This window comes from Phyllostomus discolor, chromosome 14 (genome assembly GCF_004126475.2).
Source record: "Phyllostomus discolor isolate MPI-MPIP mPhyDis1 chromosome 14, mPhyDis1.pri.v3, whole genome shotgun sequence".
Lineage (NCBI taxonomy): Eukaryota > Metazoa > Chordata > Mammalia > Chiroptera > Phyllostomidae > Phyllostomus > Phyllostomus discolor.
This window is the reverse complement of record NC_040916.2, coordinates 4,488,257-4,508,692: the sequence shown is the minus strand read 5'-3', so window position 1 is coordinate 4,508,692 and position 20,436 is coordinate 4,488,257. Positions and strand designations below refer to the sequence as shown.

The 20,436-nt window shown below is 57.9% G+C and overlaps 1 protein-coding gene across 10 annotated transcripts in view; it reads right to left on the bottom strand.

Annotated features, from left to right (window-relative positions):
- NFASC (neurofascin) overlaps positions 1 to 20,436 on the bottom strand; it is a 195,593-nt gene that overhangs the window by 7,895 nt on the left and 167,262 nt on the right. For 7 of the 10 annotated variants that reach the window (XM_036015547.1, XM_036015548.1, XM_028530952.2 and 4 more), the window contains 2 exons: positions 3,481 to 3,612; positions 1,316 to 1,385 (listed from right to left, as the gene is read on the bottom strand). In XM_036015547.1, coding sequence (XP_035871440.1) covers positions 1,316 to 1,385; positions 3,481 to 3,612 — 202 coding nt within the window. Of the gene's footprint in view, positions 1 to 1,315; positions 1,386 to 3,480; positions 3,613 to 10,567; positions 10,721 to 11,901; positions 12,019 to 15,534; positions 15,757 to 20,436 lie in introns of all 10 variants that reach the window. The other 3 variants (XM_036015545.1, XM_028530951.2, XM_036015546.1) reach the window with 2 other exon arrangements.

Below are 20,436 nucleotides of genomic sequence, written 5' to 3'. Positions count from 1 at the left end.
GAGGTGCTTTGGGAGCCGGGCCACAGAGTGGGGCAGGGTGCCCCCCCACCTTGCCCCCAGGCCTGTCTGTCTAGAAACGGTTTTTCCTCTGATGTATCAATTTCAGCCCTTTCCCAGTTTAGGACTCTTGGGCTCATCCCAGTGGGGGCTCTAGGATGGATGCTGCAACCCCCACCCCATGCCCCGCCTGCGCCCCACCCCCGGACCCAGAGCTGGGGGGCGGGTGTGTGTGCATGTCCAGGTGCTGGTGTGGTGTGTGGCCCACGCGTGCCTATCCAACCTCAGTGTCAGGAGGGCGCGGTGGATGGGGAGGAGGCAAGGGTTTTGCCCACCAGCTTTGGGGTCTAGGGGAGTAGAGGTACCTGTGGAAGCAGCTTCTTACAGCATGGCCCTCTGATCCTGTATCTGAGGAGGTCCGTGTCCCTCCTCTGAGGCTACACTGAGGGTCGGGGAGGGGGCAGAAAGCCCACAGCCCTCGGAACCCGTGACCAGGGAGCAGCTCTCAGCTGATGAAGGAGCTGGGCCCCCTCCAAGGGTCCTTGGGACAGTCAGGGGAGGGGCCTCTCGTGCTTGCCCTTTGGGGGGCTTATGGGGATGTTAGGACTGGATGGATGGACGTGGTCCTTTAAGCTGCCAGACAGGCTCCAGTGTGGGCTGCGGCTGTGCTGCCCACTGATCTGACCCTGTGTGCCAGGATGCTGACGGGCAGAGTGGCGGAGGCCCAGGATGGAACCTGGAGGTCAGAGGAGGACAGGGGCGGCCTGGTCCCAGAGAGTGACTGGGTGGGGTGGGCCTATTTTAGGCTAAAGGCCAGAGATATTGTTCAAGTTCATGAGGAAAAGGCCTAAGCCCCTGCCCCCCACACACTGCTCTTCATCCCTCCCTTAGTCCATGCTTTCTTTAGGATAGCACAGCTTGCCTGGGGCATTATTGCCAGGTGGGCTGGGTGCTGGCAGAAGGGAAGCTGAGAGCTTCTCATTTATTAGCAAAGAGGCCCCTGAGCTCATTTTCAGAGTAAAAGGTGGGAACACATATCAGGAGCTCAGTGAATCTGAGTTGTCAGCTGAGTGATAAGTGCCGTTCACCGAATGCGTGTGTCGGGCCGTGTGGGGGCTGCCTGGGCCGGCACAGCCAGGACGGGCAGGTGCTGTCAGAGAGGCAGAGGCGACCGCCCACGGCATTGGGTGAGGACTCTGTTCAGTGGCCTGTGGGCCAAGCCCAGTGCTCTGAGGGCAGGGTACTGCTCAGGGCAGTGAGGACAGTCCACCAACAGGGGGCGCTGTGTGTGTGAACAGAAGCCAAGGAGATGACGCACCTGTAGTCAAATGAGCCATCCTCTTCTTTAGGGTCTTCAGGGCCAAGGGGAACATCCTTCTTTTCTCGCACTTGATCAGTAAGAGAAGCAAAGACACAGAAGGCATGACTGAGCATGTCCCTGCTCTCCAGAGCCCTGGCCACAGAGCCGGGAGACACTACCTTCGGGTTCAGCGGCACTCTCCCTTCCAGTGAGGCGCCATCGATGCCTCCCTTGTTCTTGTTCCCACGTCAGTCAGTTGCTGAGTCGATTCTGTCTCCTCCTCCTCCTCCTCCTCGCCAGGGCCTTCCTTACATCTCCAACTGACAACGAAATTCTACCCCCGCCTGGCTCCCCACGCCTCTACCTGAGGTCTTCCCCAAACACCAAATGGATGTGAGGCTTTCCTGGGCACTTCCTTGTTCTGCTCTGCATTATAATCACTTGCGTGTGTCTCTCATGCCTGCGATGAGACGCTAGCTCCTTCCTTGAGGGTGGGGACCTAACCGCGTGTCTCTTCCCGGCTCCAAGCGAGCGTTGTGACCTCGCCCGTTTGCGGGGCTCCCTTGCCCCAGGCCTCCCCTGGGGCTCGGAAGCGGCCATCGGGGCCCTGTCTCGTGCTGTGGTCTTCCTTCTGCACCAGCGGAAACGTCCTCGAGGGGGAGATCAGCTTTCCTTCCAGAATCCTTACCACCCAGCACAGAGCCGGGCACTCAGCGGACACTTACATGAATGACTCTTTCTGTATCTTTTTTTTGGGGGTGTAAGAAAGGGTAATCACCCCCATTTGAGGGGAGGAAAACCGGCCGTGAGAGGTGACGATCACCTCACGTGACAAATTGGCAACTAAGTCTCAAATAAGGACTTGGCCCTGGCCTCCTGGCCCCCAGTTCCCTTATCTTTCCAACGGACTGGGGGTAGGGGTGACCTGCGGCTGGAGCGGGGGAGGGTGGCTGCAAGAAGAACTGGAGTGGGTGCTTTCTAACGGGCACAGGAAGGCTCAGAGTGCGCCTGCTGAGTTCTTCAGGTGTTCCAGCTCCATTTGGAGCAGGGAGGTGAGCTCAGTCAGACCGCCCATCGCCCTGACTCCGGCTTTCTCCCTTACAGAAGAGGAACAATCCCAACACAGCACAACGGCATGGAAGAAAACGTCATTCACCAAAACAAGAGCGGTAGTTTCCTGCCCCTACCCCCATGCCTCCCTTACTTCAAGGGGAGGCCTCACTCTGCAGATACCCGAGGTCTGGGGTAAGGGGCAGGGGAAGGGAGTAAATTGCATCTCCTTTCTCTCTGAGTTTGAGGCGGGTCCTGGAGGGTCTGTTCACAGAGGTGGGGGTAGTGGGCATTTGGGGAGCACAGGACACGTCTGGCTGCTGGGGCTCTGAGGGGCAAGGAGCAATTTCACTCTGCAGCCCAGCAGGACTTTTGCTCTTGGGTCATCCATTATCCTGTCTCCTGTCTCCCTGCCCAACCCACCGCACACAGATGGCTTTCTGGCCCGTCTGAAAAACAATCAATATTTCTAGAAGCGAGAATGTCAGAGGTCCTTGTCCGTGACCTTGGTTTATCTGGGCTGGAGGATCTGAGGCCCAGGGAAGAGAAATGCCCCTGTGGGACCCTAGGGAAGCCCAAAGCCCTTGAATGGCCAGGAGGGTCCCACCTGCCACCTGCCCCTCAGCTTCTGCCTGCTCCTCATGAGGGAGCTCCTGCTCTGTCAGGGTGTTTGTAACAACGCCCTCGTCACCCGGAGAGCCCAGCTCTACTGCTCTCCCGTGGGCGTTCTTCCTCTGCCCAGACCCCTCCTCACCACATTCTCTCGAGGTTAGAGAGAATGCCTCTCTTTCTTCCTCTTTCCCTGGGACCCAGGATTCTAACGAGATTCAGTCTGAAAACAAGTCCATTGACTGAGCAGATGGATAGTGAGTCAAGGGAAGGGAAGGTCATTCTTAATAGGGACTGGCGTTCCTTCCTTCCCCTCTCTGGAGCTGCCTGGACCGCTCCACCCGCCCACCTCAAGCAAACTTAATTAAGTTAAGTGCTTTCTGGCAGCTCTAAGATGCACAGAACAGGCAGGAAGAGGACTGCTTTTAAGCTCGGCTGGAGTTGGGCTTGCTGAGAGAACAGAGCCCGCTTGCCCCGGCTGTGGCACTGGACAGTCCCCAAGCCCCCTCCCCTGACACTCTCACCTGGGTACTTGCCACCGCGACTCCTCTTGATGAAGCAGACGATGAGCAGGATCAGCACCAGGAGGGCGATGGCACACATGAGCCCAATGAACCAGCCCTGGGTGGCGATGTCGGTCTGGTTGTTGGTGTAAGCTGGGGGCGGGGCACAAGCAAACACGTGAAGGGTTTCGCGTGGGGGAAGGTGAGGAGGGAGACGTGAGGGAAGAGCCTCGGCTACTTCACATCCATGTTCCTGCTGGAGCCTAATGCTACCGCCTAGCAGCCCTCTGGCCCACACTGCCCAATACAGGGACAAAGAGAAAATAATTAAGGAGCCAAGGTCAAAGGTCAGAAAAGAGGCAGAGGAAGGGGGGACAGGGAGCAGAACAAGCAGGCCCGTTAGGAAGGGGAAGTTTCCCTGAGAACAAGGCATGGCATTTCGGTAAACCACATCCGGTGAGAGCCTGGCAGGGACTGAGGGGAGGTCAGGACCGGCCACAGGGGTCTGGTTCCCCATCGGTGAGCCAGGAGCGAGGAAATGGGGCCCGTGTGCCGCCCACCAGGGAATGTGGCCATGGTCACGATGCAACGCCCCTTGTAAGAGCACCTTTGGGGGCCTGCACGGGCCCAGGACACCCATGCTTTCTCACGCCTCCCCAGCCGGACTGCACACTCCCGGAAGCAAGGACAGGCTCTGTGCTGGTGCCCTAGACGGCTGGTGGCGAGGCTGGGGCCACGCCTTCAGCGCAGCCCGTGCCCCTTTGGACCACGTCCGCATGGAAGACCCACCTCCCCTGCCGCAGTGGTGCCAGTCACCTGCTGCCCCGTGACAGTGAGTCTCTCCAGAGGGGCAGACCCCTGTGTGACTGCAGGGGCATGTGCGTGAGTCTAAAATACAGGCGTTCAGGCACCATCTGAGGGTTCCTGGATGACCCAGAGGCTGGGCCTCGGGCTTGGGAGGCAGTGTGAGCTGGGCAGGACCCACTCGCCGTTCTCCTTGCTATGGACCAGAGAATAAAAGCGACACCTCCAGGCATGGGCCTCCTCCAGGGGAGCAGTACGGGGAACAGAGGGGGTGCTCCAGGGTCTTCATCAAGTGCTCCCTTGTGCAGCAGGTCCCACCTTTTGCTCCCCTTGGGCTGAGAAACCGTCTTCCCAGAACCCAGCCAAGGGCATTGTACCAGGATGGTCTCAGTCAGTGGTGGAGACTGACGACCAGGTGCTGCCATGCTCTCCGAGCCCAGGCTGAGAGGCAGGCGAGTTCCGCAGAGCGTGGCCAGCTACCCTGACCTACACATGCTGTGGGGGAGCTCCCATTTGTGCCCCTGCTCCTGTTCCCACAAACCAGCCCCCACAGAGTCAGAGGGATCCTCCCCCAGTCCCCTGTGAGACCAAATCACTACCTGCTCGAACCTCCGCTGCATCTCATCACCAGTGGGAAAACCTCCACTCCCCACGCCGACCTGTCAGGTCCCGTCCGAGCGGGCCCTGGCCCCTCCCTGGTGCCCGGGCCACCTCTCTGTGCCCCGGCCACATGGCCATGCTCGTCCCAGCCTCGGGGCCTTTGCTCATTCTTCAAATCCATCTCAGCAAATGCCAGCTTCTCAGAAAGGCCTTCCTGGATCTTCCAGCTAAAGCAGAGTCCCTCTCCCTAGCCAGTCACTCTCAGAACTCCATCATTTTCACAGCACTTGTCACCATTTGACAGCCACCCCAGCAGCCCCCTTTGTCTGTGGGGGTACACTCCAAGACCCCAAGTGGGTGCCTGGAAGTGTGGCTAGTACCAAACCCTACGTTTTTTCCTATATATATATAGGACCTATGGTAAAGTATAATTTATAAATCATACATAAAAAGAGATGAACAGCTAATAATAAAATAGAAGAATTATAACCACACACTGTAATGAAGGTGATGCGAATGTGGTCTATCAGAACACCTGAATGCACTGCACACTCCCTTCCTGTGGTGACGCGGGACGATGCATGCCCCCTGGAGGTGAAGCGCGGTAGACGGCGAGGGCGTTGTGCCTTAATGTGAGGCTCTGCTGGCCTTCGGACAACACGACAAAATGAGGACCACCTGCTTTGGGGATCCTGGGCCATCGAGCCGCGACGCTGTCAGTGGCTGGGGAAAGGCGGTATTTTCGGACCACAGTGCCCACAGACCAGGGGGGCTGCGGGATCACCACCACCGCTGACAGCACGCTCTCATCAGCGCCCCCTACGGGCTGTGCTTGCAGTCCTTCCCCACACTCTCCAGCACATCCCTCGCAACCACCCCACGGAGCGGCGGGGCTGTGTCGTTCTCTCTGTTTCACAGGTGAGGAGACTGAGCCACGGAGGTCGAGGGATTTACTCAAGGTCACAAAGCCAGTAAGCAGTCGAGTGGAGATGCGACCCTTGTCTGTGCCCGTTCCCACTCTCGTCCTTCCAGCCAGGAGACCAGCTCCTCGAAGGGGGATGTCAGGTTCACTGTTGCCTCTCCACTGGCAGGACAGAGCCTTACACTCAGAAGGCACGTGATTCACGTCCACTCAGTGGACGCGCCCTCCACTTCCTTCCCTTCCCCGGCCCACTAGCCCTCCCTTGGCCCAGTGGGGCCTCTGCTGACCTTAAATGCCTCACTGTCCTTCCTTCGTCACCCATCCCTGCATTTTTCAGCTCGTGCCCTGGACCCTGCTGGATGGAGACGTGACGCACGGCCGCCCGGCCACCCTGCCTCGTCTCCCACAGCTCCTCCAGACTGCTCCCTGCACACGGCCCCGCCCCAGGCAGCGCTGACCCCCCTTACCCCGCCGTGGAGGCCAGTGCTGCCTCGGCCTCCACAACGGGCCCCTCCCGGGTCGGGTGGGGCTCCTGCCCCTCAGAAGCCACTCCTCCCCCAGCGGGAGACCCACGCCTCACCTCCCTGGCAGCTCAGTCCTGAGCGGATCGCTGAAAATCCTAACGTGTTCATTTTCCTCTTTTGCTGTCTCCTCTCTTCTGTTGTTATATACATTGAAGTTTCCTGTATCTTAAAATAAAAACCCTTGAGGAACCTGCCAAGCTTTTCAGCTCTGTCCTGTCCTTTTTTAGGTAAAACTCAATCTTCTCTTGTTTCCCGTTGCTGCCAACTCCTCTCTCCACCCCCCACAAGCCAACTCAGAGCCCCTCTGTGCTCACTGGCGCTTCATCTACCACCAGGGGGTGGCCTTCCCAAACCCACCTCTGAGTCCTTGACTCTGACCTTCAGTCCTCCACTCCCAGCATTCCAAGGGATGATCCTTGCATTCATCTCTTTGTCCCTACAGCCAGTTCCACACCATAAGCCCAGTGCCTCCTCCCAACAGCTCCTGGAATGGCCCGTCTGCTTGAAATTCAACATGGGTCTTCCTACCCGCCCCCTGCTCCCGCCAGTGACCTCACCACTCTCCCGACCTCTGAGAGTTATCAGTTCTCCTTCCAAACTGTCTCTCACATTCACCTCACTGCTCCACTCCAGAGGGCTCCCCTCACCCTCTGCTCATCAGATCATAGGGTGCAATGACACATTACGCTGTTCTGTTTCTAGCACACTCCCACAAAGGCCGAGCACCCTGGTCTTCCCCTCCCTGCCCGAGGGCGCCTGCAAAGCCACCCCTCTTGCTCTCCTCCCTTCTCCCTCCTTCCCGAATCTCCCATTGCTCCAGCTCATGCCGGTCTCTGAACTCCCTTTGCTCATGTAACATTTAATTGCTCTGTTTCCTGGGTCCTGATTTCCAGTGACCCTATTAAAGGCTTGAGAACAGGGGACTCTTTGAGCCCCCTAGTACTTAGCATGTATACTTAGTCAGTGACTACTTATTAATTATCCACTTAACCCTAATGTGATATGGTTAACTGCTTTAGTTTCTTCCCTGATGCCAGCTCGGGGTCACGGGGCTACCAGCTTGCCTGTGAGCCACACCTGGGCCCTGGGGTGAAGGAATCACTTCACCTTGTGTGGACGGTGGTTCCCCTTTCGCAGAGAAGCTGGTGCGCATGTCTGTGGTGGCCTGGTCGCCCCACCCCCTTCCTGATGCTGGCTCTGATGCGTGCTGACAGCTCTCTCTACAGACTCCCTTTGCCATGGGTGGGGGGAGTCACAATTCCAGGGGAAGTGCGCACATGGGCAATTGAGAAGCAAATTTAGCTTTCCATTCCTGACTTTACCATGCAAAGTTCAAATGCTATCTTCAGTCCTTACCAAAATGGTCAAAGAATTTTCTGTGCAGTTTGCACACATAAGTCTGTTCAAACTTCAATGAAGGTTATAACTAGGCTTGGTGATGGACGTTAATGTGGTAATTATTTCACAATATATACAAACAGCAAATCATTATGTTAAACATCTAAAACTAAGTGATAAATGCTATATGCCAATAATGTTTCCATTAAAGATAAAAAACAAACCAAGGGGCGAGGTGGGCTGAGCCTGGCAGACACAGGCGCCACGCCCCTGACTCTGGGCCAGAGGCCGTACGCCGTGTGTCCTCCACACCACAGCCTGCAGCCCCGCCCAGAAACACGCAGGTCATCCCCAAGGCGGAGCACCCGTGGCTCCTAACCAATCAGGGGGAATTTGGTTTGGCCAGTCATTAGGGTCAGCAGAAGTATGTTTCAGAAGGAAGGACGGATGAACAAACAGAACAGGCGTGGACTTTCTTCAAGTGCAGTTCAGCTCGGCTGCTCTCGCTCAGGCGTCAGTTTACACGCCTCACTCCCACCTTGCCCTGCCCCGGGTCTCTCCCCAGCACAGTAGGACGAGGCCGACTGCAGTCAGGGCCCTGAGCGCCCCCGCCTCCCGCTCTCCTGAGATCTGAGGTGGGCTGCTCTCTGTCTTGCTGACCCCGCCGTCAGATCCACCATGCTACTGCCTCCCCCCCTCCCCCGCTGCCCATCCACGATGGAAGAGCTGACTGGCCTCTTGGAGTCCAGGGCTACGTGTCTGGGGCCCCTCAGGCTCCTCTGGCTTCAAGAGCTTCAAGGAGGTGATTAACTCCCCATGGGGGATCTTTCTGGTGAGGAGCAGGGAGCCCATCAGCATTCCTAGTGTTTTCCGCCCTTCTTTCCTGAACCACTAAAGCATGTGTGAGTCTGTGGACTACAGTGATGGCCTGTGGTTGCCTAAACGACCAGGGGTCAGGTCCAGAGAGGCTCCCAGACTCTTACTTTGATGAGACGCGGGACCTGGGGGAATCTGTGAACTGGGCTCTGGAGCCCACCCACAGGAAACACTGTGTTTAATTGCTCTGCACAGGCACACACGAGCTTCAGAAAGTGACAGTGTTTTCTTTCCCTATGTAATTTCCAGCCCACCAGGGGGGTAAGCGAGCACTTTGTGCTCAAAGCTAAGGTCCTATATCGGCTCTTTCCAGCTTGCAGTGGAAGGAACCAGGAAAATGTGTAAGTGCTAAGTGCCTCACTCACTGTAACAGCAAGCTATCAGGCTCGGCCTCTTCAAGTCACCCACCGGAAGAGAGAAATGAACGTTTGAGTCAGTGCTCAGAAGTGTATTATCAATCATCATTTTTTTTTTTTTGACTTGTGAGTTTAATACCTTGAAGCAGATTGGGACACCCCTTTCCTCTCTGGCTCTTTCTCCCCACCCCCACCCACGGCACTGGGAGAAGTCTCTCTGCAGCAGGCTGCGCAGGCTTCTGCCGCATCCCCTGGACGGAGCTCAGTCCTCGAATCTTGTCTCTGCTTCCTGCCTCTGTGCTGGACCGGACTTTGTAATGAAGCAACACCAAATGCACGCACTGGTGAGCAGCAGCTCGGGACCCCGACCGGGTTACAGAGTCCAGCCACCTGCTCCGCCCAGTCACCTGTCCAGTTCCCTCTCCCGGCTCTAGGACGGCCTGGCTGCTCACAGACCTCCTGCCTGCGTGGGCCTGGCTAGCTCCAAGCAGCCTCTGCATCTCGATGGCACAGACATATGCAGGACAGGTGGAGCCACAGGGAGGACAGGACGCCCAGGCTAGGAGGGGCTGGGCTAGAAAGGCAGGAGAAAGACATTTATGCAGATGGGCAGTGACTCACAAGCTGTGACTACCAGGATCAGCCTCACAGGTCCAGGCACAGAAGAGCAATCGAACATTTCAGTCAACATTCAGAAGTTCACACAAGCCTCTGGGGTGCTTTTTCCCCCCTATCCTTGTCTGCATGCTAACCTGCATCTGATTAAGACTTCCCTGGGGGCAGAGACCAGTCTTTTTTCTCCCCCTCCCCCACCCTTTAGCCCCCCTTTAGGTGGCTTAGCCTGCCACCTGCCTGTCTGATTCTAAAGATCCACAGAAACGGACAGGCAAGCACCCTGCCCTGGCAGCTCCAGACGGCCAGTGGCCAGCCCGGCAGAGAGGTTTCTGAGCCTTGGACCCTTTATGATCCCCCTACCTGCCCACGTGGTGCCATGAAGATGCTCCTCCGTTCGCCGCTGGAGCCCGTTAGAGCCAGGGCGACTCCAGTCTAGCAAAGCTCCCTCCCCTCCCTCAGTGCGATGAGGCGTCACCCACTTTGAAGCCATAACAAACTTAGGACAATAATGAAATCAAAACAAATCCCAAACAACTTCTATAATAAACACAGCTTGGAATTTTTTAACAGCAGATGACAGTGGCAAGGCAGCAACATACACGCTGACCTCTCCCTTGGTTCCTGGGGAAATCCCTGGGGCAAGGTCCTTTTGGATGACCCTGTCCCCGAGTCCCGTGGGCAGGAAGCTAGCCTGTGTCCCCGGGCTGGGCTGTGCTGCACGCCAGCAGCCCCACACCCACCCGTGGGGACCACGTGTGCGCACACACCAAGCCCCTTTGTTTCGAGCACAGCGGGGAAGGCAGGTGGCCCCCTCGTCCTTATTCTGCATTTCCTTGTGGCCCCACTCATCCCCACAGGGTTAGAAGCGCAGTTGCCTCTCCACTGTGCATGCATTTTTGGCTTCTCTTGTCTGGTCAGGAGCTGCAGAGTATAAGAGCTGAGAAACGCCATGCAAGGTGGGGAATGGGTGGGGAGGGGTCTTTTTTTCTGAGGAGCAAATTCAAGCAGGAAGCTGAGAATGAGGATGAAATGCCCATGCTTGCGGGGGGCGGCCAGGCCGGATCCCCTCTCACCTGTACTGGTCATAAAGGTGATGATGGCACTGCTGATGCCCTCGTTGTCCCGGGAATAAATTCGCAATGTGTATGTCATCCCGGGATAGAGGTCTGTCAGCTGCACAGGCTGGGCCTGGGCCTTAACAGGGACAGTTTTTTTCGTATGGTTGCCTGGGGAACAGAAACCTCAGTCAGCCCAGGGCCAGGTGTGAGCAGCTGGAGGGGCAGTGCTTAGGTCCCCGCCACCTGTCAAAGGTAGAAGCGTGGGGGGAGGGGCTGGGGCCGGCAGGGCCAGGCCACCGCACAGACCAGGAGGTCGCCAGGCGGCTCCAGCACCAGCACCTCTGCGCAGTGCCGACTCCTGTCCGGGGCAGCCCTTCAGCGGAGGGCACTGCTCCCTCTCCCGGAGTTGTCTTCCCTCACCAGTCTTAGCACTACACCTCCTTCCCTAAACTCTCAGGGTGTCAGCCAATGCCGTTACCCTGAAGAGGGCCAGTAGGCCAGGCAGCATCCCCCAGTTTACCTGGAGATGCCTCTTATCTCTCCCCGTGTGCAGAACGCACCCACCAGGAGGAGAGGGTGCCTGCGTGTCCTCAGCAGTGGGTGGGAGGAGGCTGAACACGTGCAGCCCGAACTCGGGATTCTGGGCTCTGTGCATGTGGATCCCCTCCACCCACGGAGAACGGAGGGCTGTCGTTTTCCCCCTGGAGGCCTTCGGGTGGCCAGCCCCGCCGGGGGAGCTGGCCTACTTTCTTACTGTCCACGCCGAAGAGGCCTGCATGGTGGGCCTGGCCCTCAGAAACAGGGGCCTTTCCTCTACAGTCCAACCAACCTGGACCCGTGGTCCCAAGATCCAGCAAAGCATGAACAGCTCAGCTCAGGCCACCGGCTCTCAGACGAATTACTCTGGTCTGTGTCCCCATGGCCACTGGCACCCCTCTGAGCAAAGGACAGCTGCACCCCGAGTCTGACCCAACCCCGGCTATCTAGTGGGGATATCAGAAAACATGGATTCTGAGTTAAGGCGATCCACGCAGAGGCGAGATTTGGCACATCTGGGGGGCTGTTCAGAGCCCTCATCCTGGGCAGGAAGTGGACGGAGGGCCCCATTGCCCAGGGCCTCCCCAGCACACACAACCCCAGACCTTGCTAATGGCTGCAGAATCCCCTTCCTTCCCCGTAAGCCTGCTCCTCCCACCTCACTGCCGTCTGAGCACACGTCAGTTCTATCAGGTCACAGTTAAGCCAGGCCGACAGGCCTCTCCGAGCCTGGGGGAGCTCATGGGCTCTCTGGAGCAGCACCTGCGCTGCCCGCTGCAGCGGCCGCCACCACCCCGCACAGCAATGCTTACTGTCGATGTACTCAACCACAAAGTCAGTTCCGGGCCCGAAATTGTGCTTCCAGGTGATGTTGGCCCATTTACTGTTGGGGAGCACCGTGACGTTCCATATGGACTGCTCGTCGGGGGCTGGTGGGCAGGTTAGAAGAGGAGTTAGTGGTGAGGAGGGAGGCAGCGCTGGGGACAGAGAGACAGACAGACACACACACACGGCCAGGAAAGGGAAGAGCCACGAGTGGCTGTGCACAGGGCCCGACCGAGCTCCAAGCTGCAGCCTTGGAGGCCAGGCCCGAGGTCGCCATCCAGGTGCAAGCAGGTGCAGTGGGGGTGCATATGTGAGGGAGGGCTGTCAGTGGTCTGTATGTCCACGCAGGTGGGGTGGGAATGACAGGGTGAGTTTTGAGCCACATTACTGCAGGCTCTAACCTGGGCTCATTCCCTTTTAGATCAGCCATGGAGTGAGCGGCACGGTCAGAGGGGCCAGGGAAAGCCCTGCTGGCTCAAGTGCAGACAGGGCGAAGCAGTGTGCCCACTGCCTTCCTGCAATTACGGGCATTCTCCGGGAAGGAGGGAGGGACCTTTCAAATAGTCACGGTGAGATTTGCAGGAAGGACAGGACCTCTATGGGCTCCTAAAACCGGAGGAAGAGATGGTGACCAGACAGGGACTCTGGTCTGAGGAGCCCCTGGGGTTGTGCTCAGCCACCGAAACCCCGGACCATGTGGGGAATGCCTCAGATGTCTGCGGGGACTTGGGGTCTTAGCGTCCCGAGCAGGGACAGCACGAGCCCTTCCTCTCCCTCATGGGCAAGGCGGGACCAAGAAAAGACGACTGCTTTTCGACACCCGGCCCTCAGTGGTCCAGACACCAGAAGAATCCCGTTCTGTTGGCTTTGCAGCACCACAGCCTTTGAAGCTCGATCTCCATGCAGCACAGAAGACATTAATTATCTAGTTCCTATGAGCTACTTTATCAAAGCCACGGCTCTGTCTGCAACCATAGCCTGTGGACAGCAGAACGGTGCTAATCTTCAAACATAATCATTTTTCAAGAGTCCCAGCAGTCTGATTACCTCATTTCCGAGCAAAGATTTAATAGTGGAGTGCTAGCATGGGGCCTTGTATTTCAAAGACTTTACAAGTACGGCTCCTGTATATTTTATTAGCATGCAAGGGGGCACTGTCACCAACAGCCCCGTCAAACACAAGTGGAGTGCATTGCTGACGCACCTACTCATTATCTATTTGACGTGTTACTGAGTCTGCAGGGCTGGGGAAGTGATAAAAGATCTGGTCTTCACTTCAAAGAAGTGCCTTCTCTCCTACAACCTTGTCGGCTGCGGGTTGCCCCAGGTGACTATGATTCATGTTCCGCGACAGACCAAGAAAGAGCGTTCGCTGACGGCACCGCGGGGCACTCTCCTGGGGGAGGGCAGGGGGCGGGCTTCTTTACCATCTCCCAGACGCTCCCACCGTGCTGGCTGCTCTAGGCCACCCCGACCCCAGCTCTGGGGGTCTCATGGTTTTTGCTAGTGAGAGTGAATTAGGATTAGTCATAATTAAGGGGCTTGAGTTTCCACCCCCTCGGCTCGGGGGCCTGGAAATAGCCCGAGAATCAGGTTTAATCAGTTTGGCCACTAATACAACATTGATTAAAATCTCACTGTCTTAAAGGTCAGTTAGATTGGGGCACCATCAGCAAAGGTCGAGTGACGAGAAACCAAAACAGTTTAGAGGTAGGAGTTGGAGGAAGGCACCGCTGTACAGAGAGGCCAAGGTGATGACCACTGAAGACCCGAGAAGTTCAAAGAGAGGGACCAAGAGGGAGAACTACCGATTTCCGACAAAACAAGAAGGCAAGGGAGGGGCAGCAGGGATTGTTCCGCTGACTCCTAGCAGGTGAGAATTGGGGAGAATCCCTTGAAATCTGAAGGAGACGGTACAAATAAAACGTCTAACTTTACCCTGAAAAAAGTAACCTTTTTGTCCTAAGATGGAAGACATGATAAAAATGAAAATTTCCTTTAAAAATCCTGGGCAGCAGAGCCGTCACGCTGCATGAAGGGAAGGGAGGACGGTGGAGGGGGGTTCCCAAGCTCTAAGGGCAGGATCGGGGGCATGGCCGGGCTCCCCGCAGTTCGAGGTTGGGCTGTGAGAGGCTGAGGCCAGTCCCTGTGGTGGCAAGGCCAGTCCTTCCTGAGGGCAAGGGACGGCTGGTGGGCGAGCCCCACTCTAGTGCAAAAGGCACGTCACTGCGGGGCTGCAAAGAACACCCAGCACCAGGTGCTGGTGGCAGCTTCTAACAGCCGAGCAGGTTTCTCCTCACCCAACCGCTTCCCCAAGTGCATGTTGCTCAGATTCTGGATATTGCACCTTCAAGGCAAATCTGAGTTTCCAAGGTCCGAGGAGCATGTCAGCTACAGGTGTCATCACTCCGTGTCACTGAATTAAAGAAGACACGTAGCCCTGGCTGGCGTAGCTCAGTGGATTGAGTGCGGGCTGGGAACCAAAGTGTCCCAGGTTCGATTCCCAGCCAGGGTACATTCCTGGGTTGCAGGCCATAACCCCCAGCAACCACACATTGATGTCTCTCTCTCTCTCTCTCTCTCCCCCCCCTTCCTTCCCTCCCTAAAAATAAATAAATAAAATCTTTAAAAAAAAAAAAAAAGAAGACACGTGCAGACGAGGCCTCCATCCTCACACTAGGAGAGGCGAGTGGACAAGAGACAGGCCTTGGAAGGTGAAGGGACTTGCCCAGGAAACAGCTGCTGGAGGAAGGTTCCGGGTGCTTCCCGCCAGCCCTCTGCCCGCATCACTGATTTTATAGCTGGCCCGTGGGCTCTGCAAGCTAGAGGCCCTCCCCTCTGTGGTAATAAGAGTGTTCGATGCTCCGTTCTTAGAAACATGGCTGGATTCCCGAGGGGTCTCCTCACGCCCAAGGACCAGAGTGGCCTGGCCTGGCTGGGCGACGCAGGGGCAGAACCTGCCCGGGCTCAGCAGGCCAGCCCGCGGTCGACTGCCGCCAGGGGCCCCTAGAAAGGCTGTGATTTTAACAAGTGTGCCTGGGGCGGCGTGGGGGGTGTGAGTGGGAGGGAAAACGGAGTACCTGCGGGTGGCACTCTCCTGGAAGCTCTGACTTCTCAAGAGAAATGTCTGTAAGTGCGACCTGGGGAGAGAGGGGCCGCAGAGGAGTGGTCCTGGGGACAGAGCTGCCCGGGAGGCCGGCCACGTGCCGCTCCTCAGCCCTCCATGCTGCAGGGTTAGATGTGACTCGGCCAGAAAGGGAGCCTTCTCGGGACAGTCGGCCAGGGTCAGGCTCCTGTCCTTCCTGGAGCACTCAGCCCCAAGCCAACTGCTTGGCACGCAGCTGGAGGCAGCCCTACTGGGTGGGACCCAGGCATCCTGCCTGAGGCGTGGGGCCCTCTGTTAAAGGACAGGGATCTAAGGCGAGAACGAGGGAGATGAAGTGGTAGAGAACCATCTAAGGGGTGGGCGGGGCTCCCCTGTGCCACGAGGCCACCAGATGGAGAATCCAGTTGTGTTTCCAAAGTAGGAACAAAGGGGGGCGCTGGTTACCACCATCCCAGACCCTCCGGTCTGGGGTGCCTGCGGGTGGAGGGTGGGGAGCATGGACAGTGGGCAGTACCGGATTCGTGTGTCTTAGTCCCGATGGCGGGAGGACTCTCCATGGTGGCGGCGGCGGCAGTGGTTGCAGTAGTTGTGGCGACGGTGGTGGCAACGGTGGTAGGTGCAACAGTTGGGATGATGGGGACTGTTGTGGCTTCGGTGGCGGCAGCAGTGGCAGTAGCATCAGTACTGCTCACGGCGCCTGTGGCACCCACTGTGGTCGGGGGCAACGTGGGAGGAGCTGAGAGGAAAATGTAAAACAGCCGAGTCTGGTTGGTTTGGCTGTTCCCAGCCCGGACACATGGCCCCGAGTGGCAGGCAGGCAGGCAGGCAGGCAGCCCGGTGACGCGATGGAGCCTCGTAATCAGCTGCCTCCCCAAGCATGACAGACGGGCTGGGTTACATGATCCCAGCGAAAGGACAGACCATGTGACAGGAAGAGAATGAAGCCCTGTGTGCGTTTCATTTTCTTCTCATGGTCTGTGGCTCAAAGCACCCAGCATGCATCCAGCCAAGGCAGGGATGAGGATGGGAAGGGACATGTACCGAATCGCTCAGACCTCAAGCATGGCGGCACGGGGCCCCAGGCCGAGACCACCCAGACACAGGGTGCACAGCATGTCAGCCCAGCCCCCGAGCCTGGCCCTGGAGATGGGCCGATGGCCGGGTCCTGTCCCACAGGAGCCCCAGGAAGCCTGCCATTCCCAACCGCTCACTCCAAAAGTACCCTTTCCCCACCTGCATGAGCTCTAATGCCACCAGAGGAAGCGGTCTCCGCTTCGGAGCCAGCAACACGGCTGCCTCTGCCGCCCTCACAGCAACCCACCTGGCCCCTCCTCCCTTCTCCCCCGCCCAGTGATGGTCCCCCCTGCAGTCACCCATTCCACCCTGGACTGTGGGAACTGCCTCTCTTTTCAGGACATTTCGGGTCCAGGCGTCCCAAGTCATTTCCCTTCGAGTTAGAACAGGGAAAAACGCATGAACGGAAGCACCTCTTCCCAGCCCACAGCAGACACAGAAACCCCAGGACGCAAGTGAGATCTGTGCCGTATCTTCTTTTTCGCACAGATCTTCAGGGGGTTCAAGTGTGTGCTGACTCTCCTGCTCTCCTCTTCCATCCAAAGCAGGCCGCCCACACAGGTCAGCCCTTGGGGCTAAGTCTATGGAATGAGACCTGTTTCCTCCCAAGAAGGGTCCAGGAAGCTAACCAAGGGCTGCCCTATTACTCTCTGCTGCTACAGCTTGAGGGCAAGAGAAGAATAACGGGACAAATCAGAGACACAGCTGCCTCGCCCCCTCCCAGCGCTCCGTCTCCTGGCACCTGATCATGTCTACTTGCTAGTGTCCATGCTAAGAGGCCGTAGGCAGGAGGTTAAGACACAAGTAGGTAACTCTCACTCCCAAGGAAGAGTGACATGCCACCCTACCGCAAATCTCCATAGGTTCGGGAACACAATGTTCCCACCCGTGCAATAGGCGGCCACGCCAGGGTGGGAGCCAGAGAGAGAACTGTCCGAGTGCTTTTTTTTTGCAGGGAGAATTAAGAGATCCTTAGCTTCCTCAACAAGAGCCTGACCAACAAAAGCCCTTTCATTCCCCTGGGCCTCCAATATTACAAGACCCCACAGAGCGGCGACTATTCCTGGGCCCCTTGCTGCTCCCTGTCCACAAGATCAGAGGCATTATCAGGCCCGGAGGGCGCTCACCACGGAAGTCACGCTGGGCAGCTGACGAACGCGAACACGTTCCGGAGATTCCCGGGCAAAGCCAAGCAGGCAGTGCTACGCTCCTCAAGCCCCAGTCAGCTCTCGGGCCTCGGGAAGGCGTGTGGGGGTGTGGGGTGGGGACAAATTCCCTCCCACAGTCATTATTCAAGGGTACATTCTGTCCAAGGGGCCCCGGGCCTGGGAGGCTCAGGCCTGTAGAAGCTCAGCATGAGGGAATTCGTCCGTCCCGCCCACAAGACAGAAAGGCGGACGTGGAAGGGCTGAGAGGTCGGCCTGGTGGTTCCCATGGCCATGGTCACACCCGGTTCTGTGCTGTTGGACGAGACCTCCAGACGCTGCTCTGTCCGGCTGGCCCAGGATTGCCCCAGTTGGTTCCTTATCAGCAGTGCATTTTCTAATAGTTTCTGGCAAATACAATGCTTTTCTATGATCATTTTAAAGGTACCACTAAAAACACCTTAAAAGACTCCCTTTTAACTTTAATCACCCCACCGCGCGTGGTGCAGACCTGGGCTTCCCTGCCCGCACACACTGTGCGGTCACAGTTCCCAGGCCATCCGTTCGCTCTCACGCCCCTCAGTCCTCGCACCAGCCGAGACACACGCACTCACACGCACACAGCCAGGCTCACACATGCGACCCTGTGTGTCCCAGCGAGCAGCCTCAGTGACAGGGGTGCCGAGACAGGCGGCATTAGAGCGAGCCCTCCCGTGCCGGCTAGTCAGACACCAGAATGACAAATGGCTTGAGGATGCTTCCACCCAGCTGCGTCCCCTCCCTCTGGGGGTCCCTTCTGCCAAGTGGGACCGAAGGGAGTGATTCTCTCTGGTGCTGGCTGCCCAGTTGCTGCTCCTTTGCTCAGGGGCACAGTTTCAGGGCGTGAGAGGGACCGAGAGGGACTCGAGAGGGAAGGGAGAGCTAACGTGCTTGCTTCCCAGGCACCACTGGAGTGACCTTGGAGGGCACAACCTCAGCTGCTCGAGGTAACAGCTGGCAAGCAAGCATTCTCTGACCACTCATTAGTTGCATCTCTTGTCCCATGGCTGGACGGGGCCAGAGAGACAGAGGGCAGAGACAAGGACAGGCTCCAGGGGAAGGGACAGAGTCAGGTGCGTGAGCTGTCCGAGGTGTGAACAGGCAGGAGGGGGAGGAAGGTTTTCCATGGGGAAAGCGTCCCATGCTCAGGTCAAAGGGGGTTCACGTGACTTCGTACCCTGGGGCGGGGCTGGGCTAGAGGACAGAAGGGGAATAAAGCACAGCAGTGGGGCTGACAGAGTGGCCCCCAAGCTAGATAGACAGACTGCCAGAATGCCGCCTCTGGCCACAGCAGGAACTGCAGGCTGGAGAAACCCTGATCGCTGCCCGAAGGAGCCCCCAGCCTGGCGACCGAGACAAAGGGAGGCCCGCAGCTGGAAGCAACGGCCCCAACCTGAAGGCGGTATCCACCTAACAGGTGGCCTGACACCCACAGGCGGCACCCTGCCTCGGCCAAAGGTTTCCCATCAGTTTGGGAACACTGCGTAGGAGGTGGGGAAACAGAAAAGATGACACGTCTCTTATTCATCTTCCTGACCCTGGAACCCGCCACGGAACTCCCTACCACAAGCTCGCGGATCTGAGTGCAGTCGGAGACGAGGACAGCCGTCTGCAGACACTGCCAAGTGGAGGCTCAATCCAAACACTCCCGCCTGGCACACGGGCCGCCCTGGCCAAGTCACAGATGGCCGGCACAGATGGGCAGCCATCCTAAGAGACAGCAGGTACAGCTGCACGGCAGGGACCATCTCCACTGGGCGAGATACAAGCAGACCAGTTTGGGGACAAACCACCCAGGTCTGGGGAGGATGAAGGGAATGCAGCAGTGGGCCGGACACTGGGCCCACGTCACACACGTGGAACCCGGGCTCCGCACCTCACACCTGCAGGCTGTGTGGAGGTTCTCGTGCACTTGAGGCCGAGAGCAGCCGATGATCTCGGCACCTGCCTTTACAAAGAAGGGCGGCGCGCCTCTCCGACCGCGTCCTGAGGAAGCAGGAGCCTGGGAAGCATGCTGACTGGCGGCCAGAGTGTCTGCACTCACTCTGCACACCACGAACCTGGATCTTTTTGAGGGATGCAGAGTGGGGTGTGTGGATTCACACCCATCACCCTCAAGATGGCCACTCACAACAGGGGCAGCACAGACTGGCATGATGCCCTGCACCCAGACCCACCAGCCTTGGGTCCCCAGGTGCCAGAATGGGGGAGGTGGCTCAGGAGATGCTAGACCAATGAGCTTCTAGCTGCTTCTCCTGGTGCCTTCTCCATGTCTGTCTTCCTTAAGCCTGCTCAGGCTGCCTTGCACCCCACTGTTACAGGCCCTGGAGAGACCCTTCTGCAAACTGGAAGCAGGAGGTCAGAGCAACCCCCAGAGTGTGAGATCAGCTCTCTCCCCAGTCTTTAGGACATCTCTCTCGTGCCTGGCAGAGGAGTTCCGGCCCTGTGGGCAGGCCCTGGACCCCTGCCTGCCTGGGTTACTGGGGGTGGAGGGGAGGAGAGGGCTAGGGCAGGGGAGGAGGGTGGCAGCGTACCACCCAGGGGTCTGGCTGACAAACACAGGCAAGCCGAGGAATTAGGTGAGCAACAGAAACAGAACCAACCTAAAACAGGGTGGGGGGTAGACGAGTGAAGGTGGGTAGGAAACCAAATTGGGCAAGGTGGGACTCTCTCGTAGCCAGCCCTCAGATTCCTCACCCGAGTCTTTCTCCGTTCGCCCCCACTGCCTAGAGCCTGGGCGACCCCTGGCCTTACACCCTTTGCTCTGCCAGGCGCTCTCCTTCAGCTTCACAGGAGGGCGGGTGACGGAGCCCTGCGGCCCCCTGTCTAGACTCTCTGGCTCAAGGCCTGGCCTTCTGCGGTGCAGCACCCTCTGATGTCCCTCAAACCCGCAAACGAGGACTTGAGAGGAGGAATACGGTTGGCAGGCCGGCTTCTGTGCTAGGACCTGCGGCCTGACTCCACACTCCCGTGCACCAGCCTCCCAGAACCCGACATGGAGACTGTTCTTGACGCTGAAGACTGCCAGGAGCTGGGTTTCTGAAGGGCGAGGAGACACTCAGCCCACAGCGCCCAGTGACTCCAGATCCTGGAGCATCTGACTCTATCCGAGGATGTGCTCACGGTTCTCACTGACCAGAACCCACAGCAGGTGACAG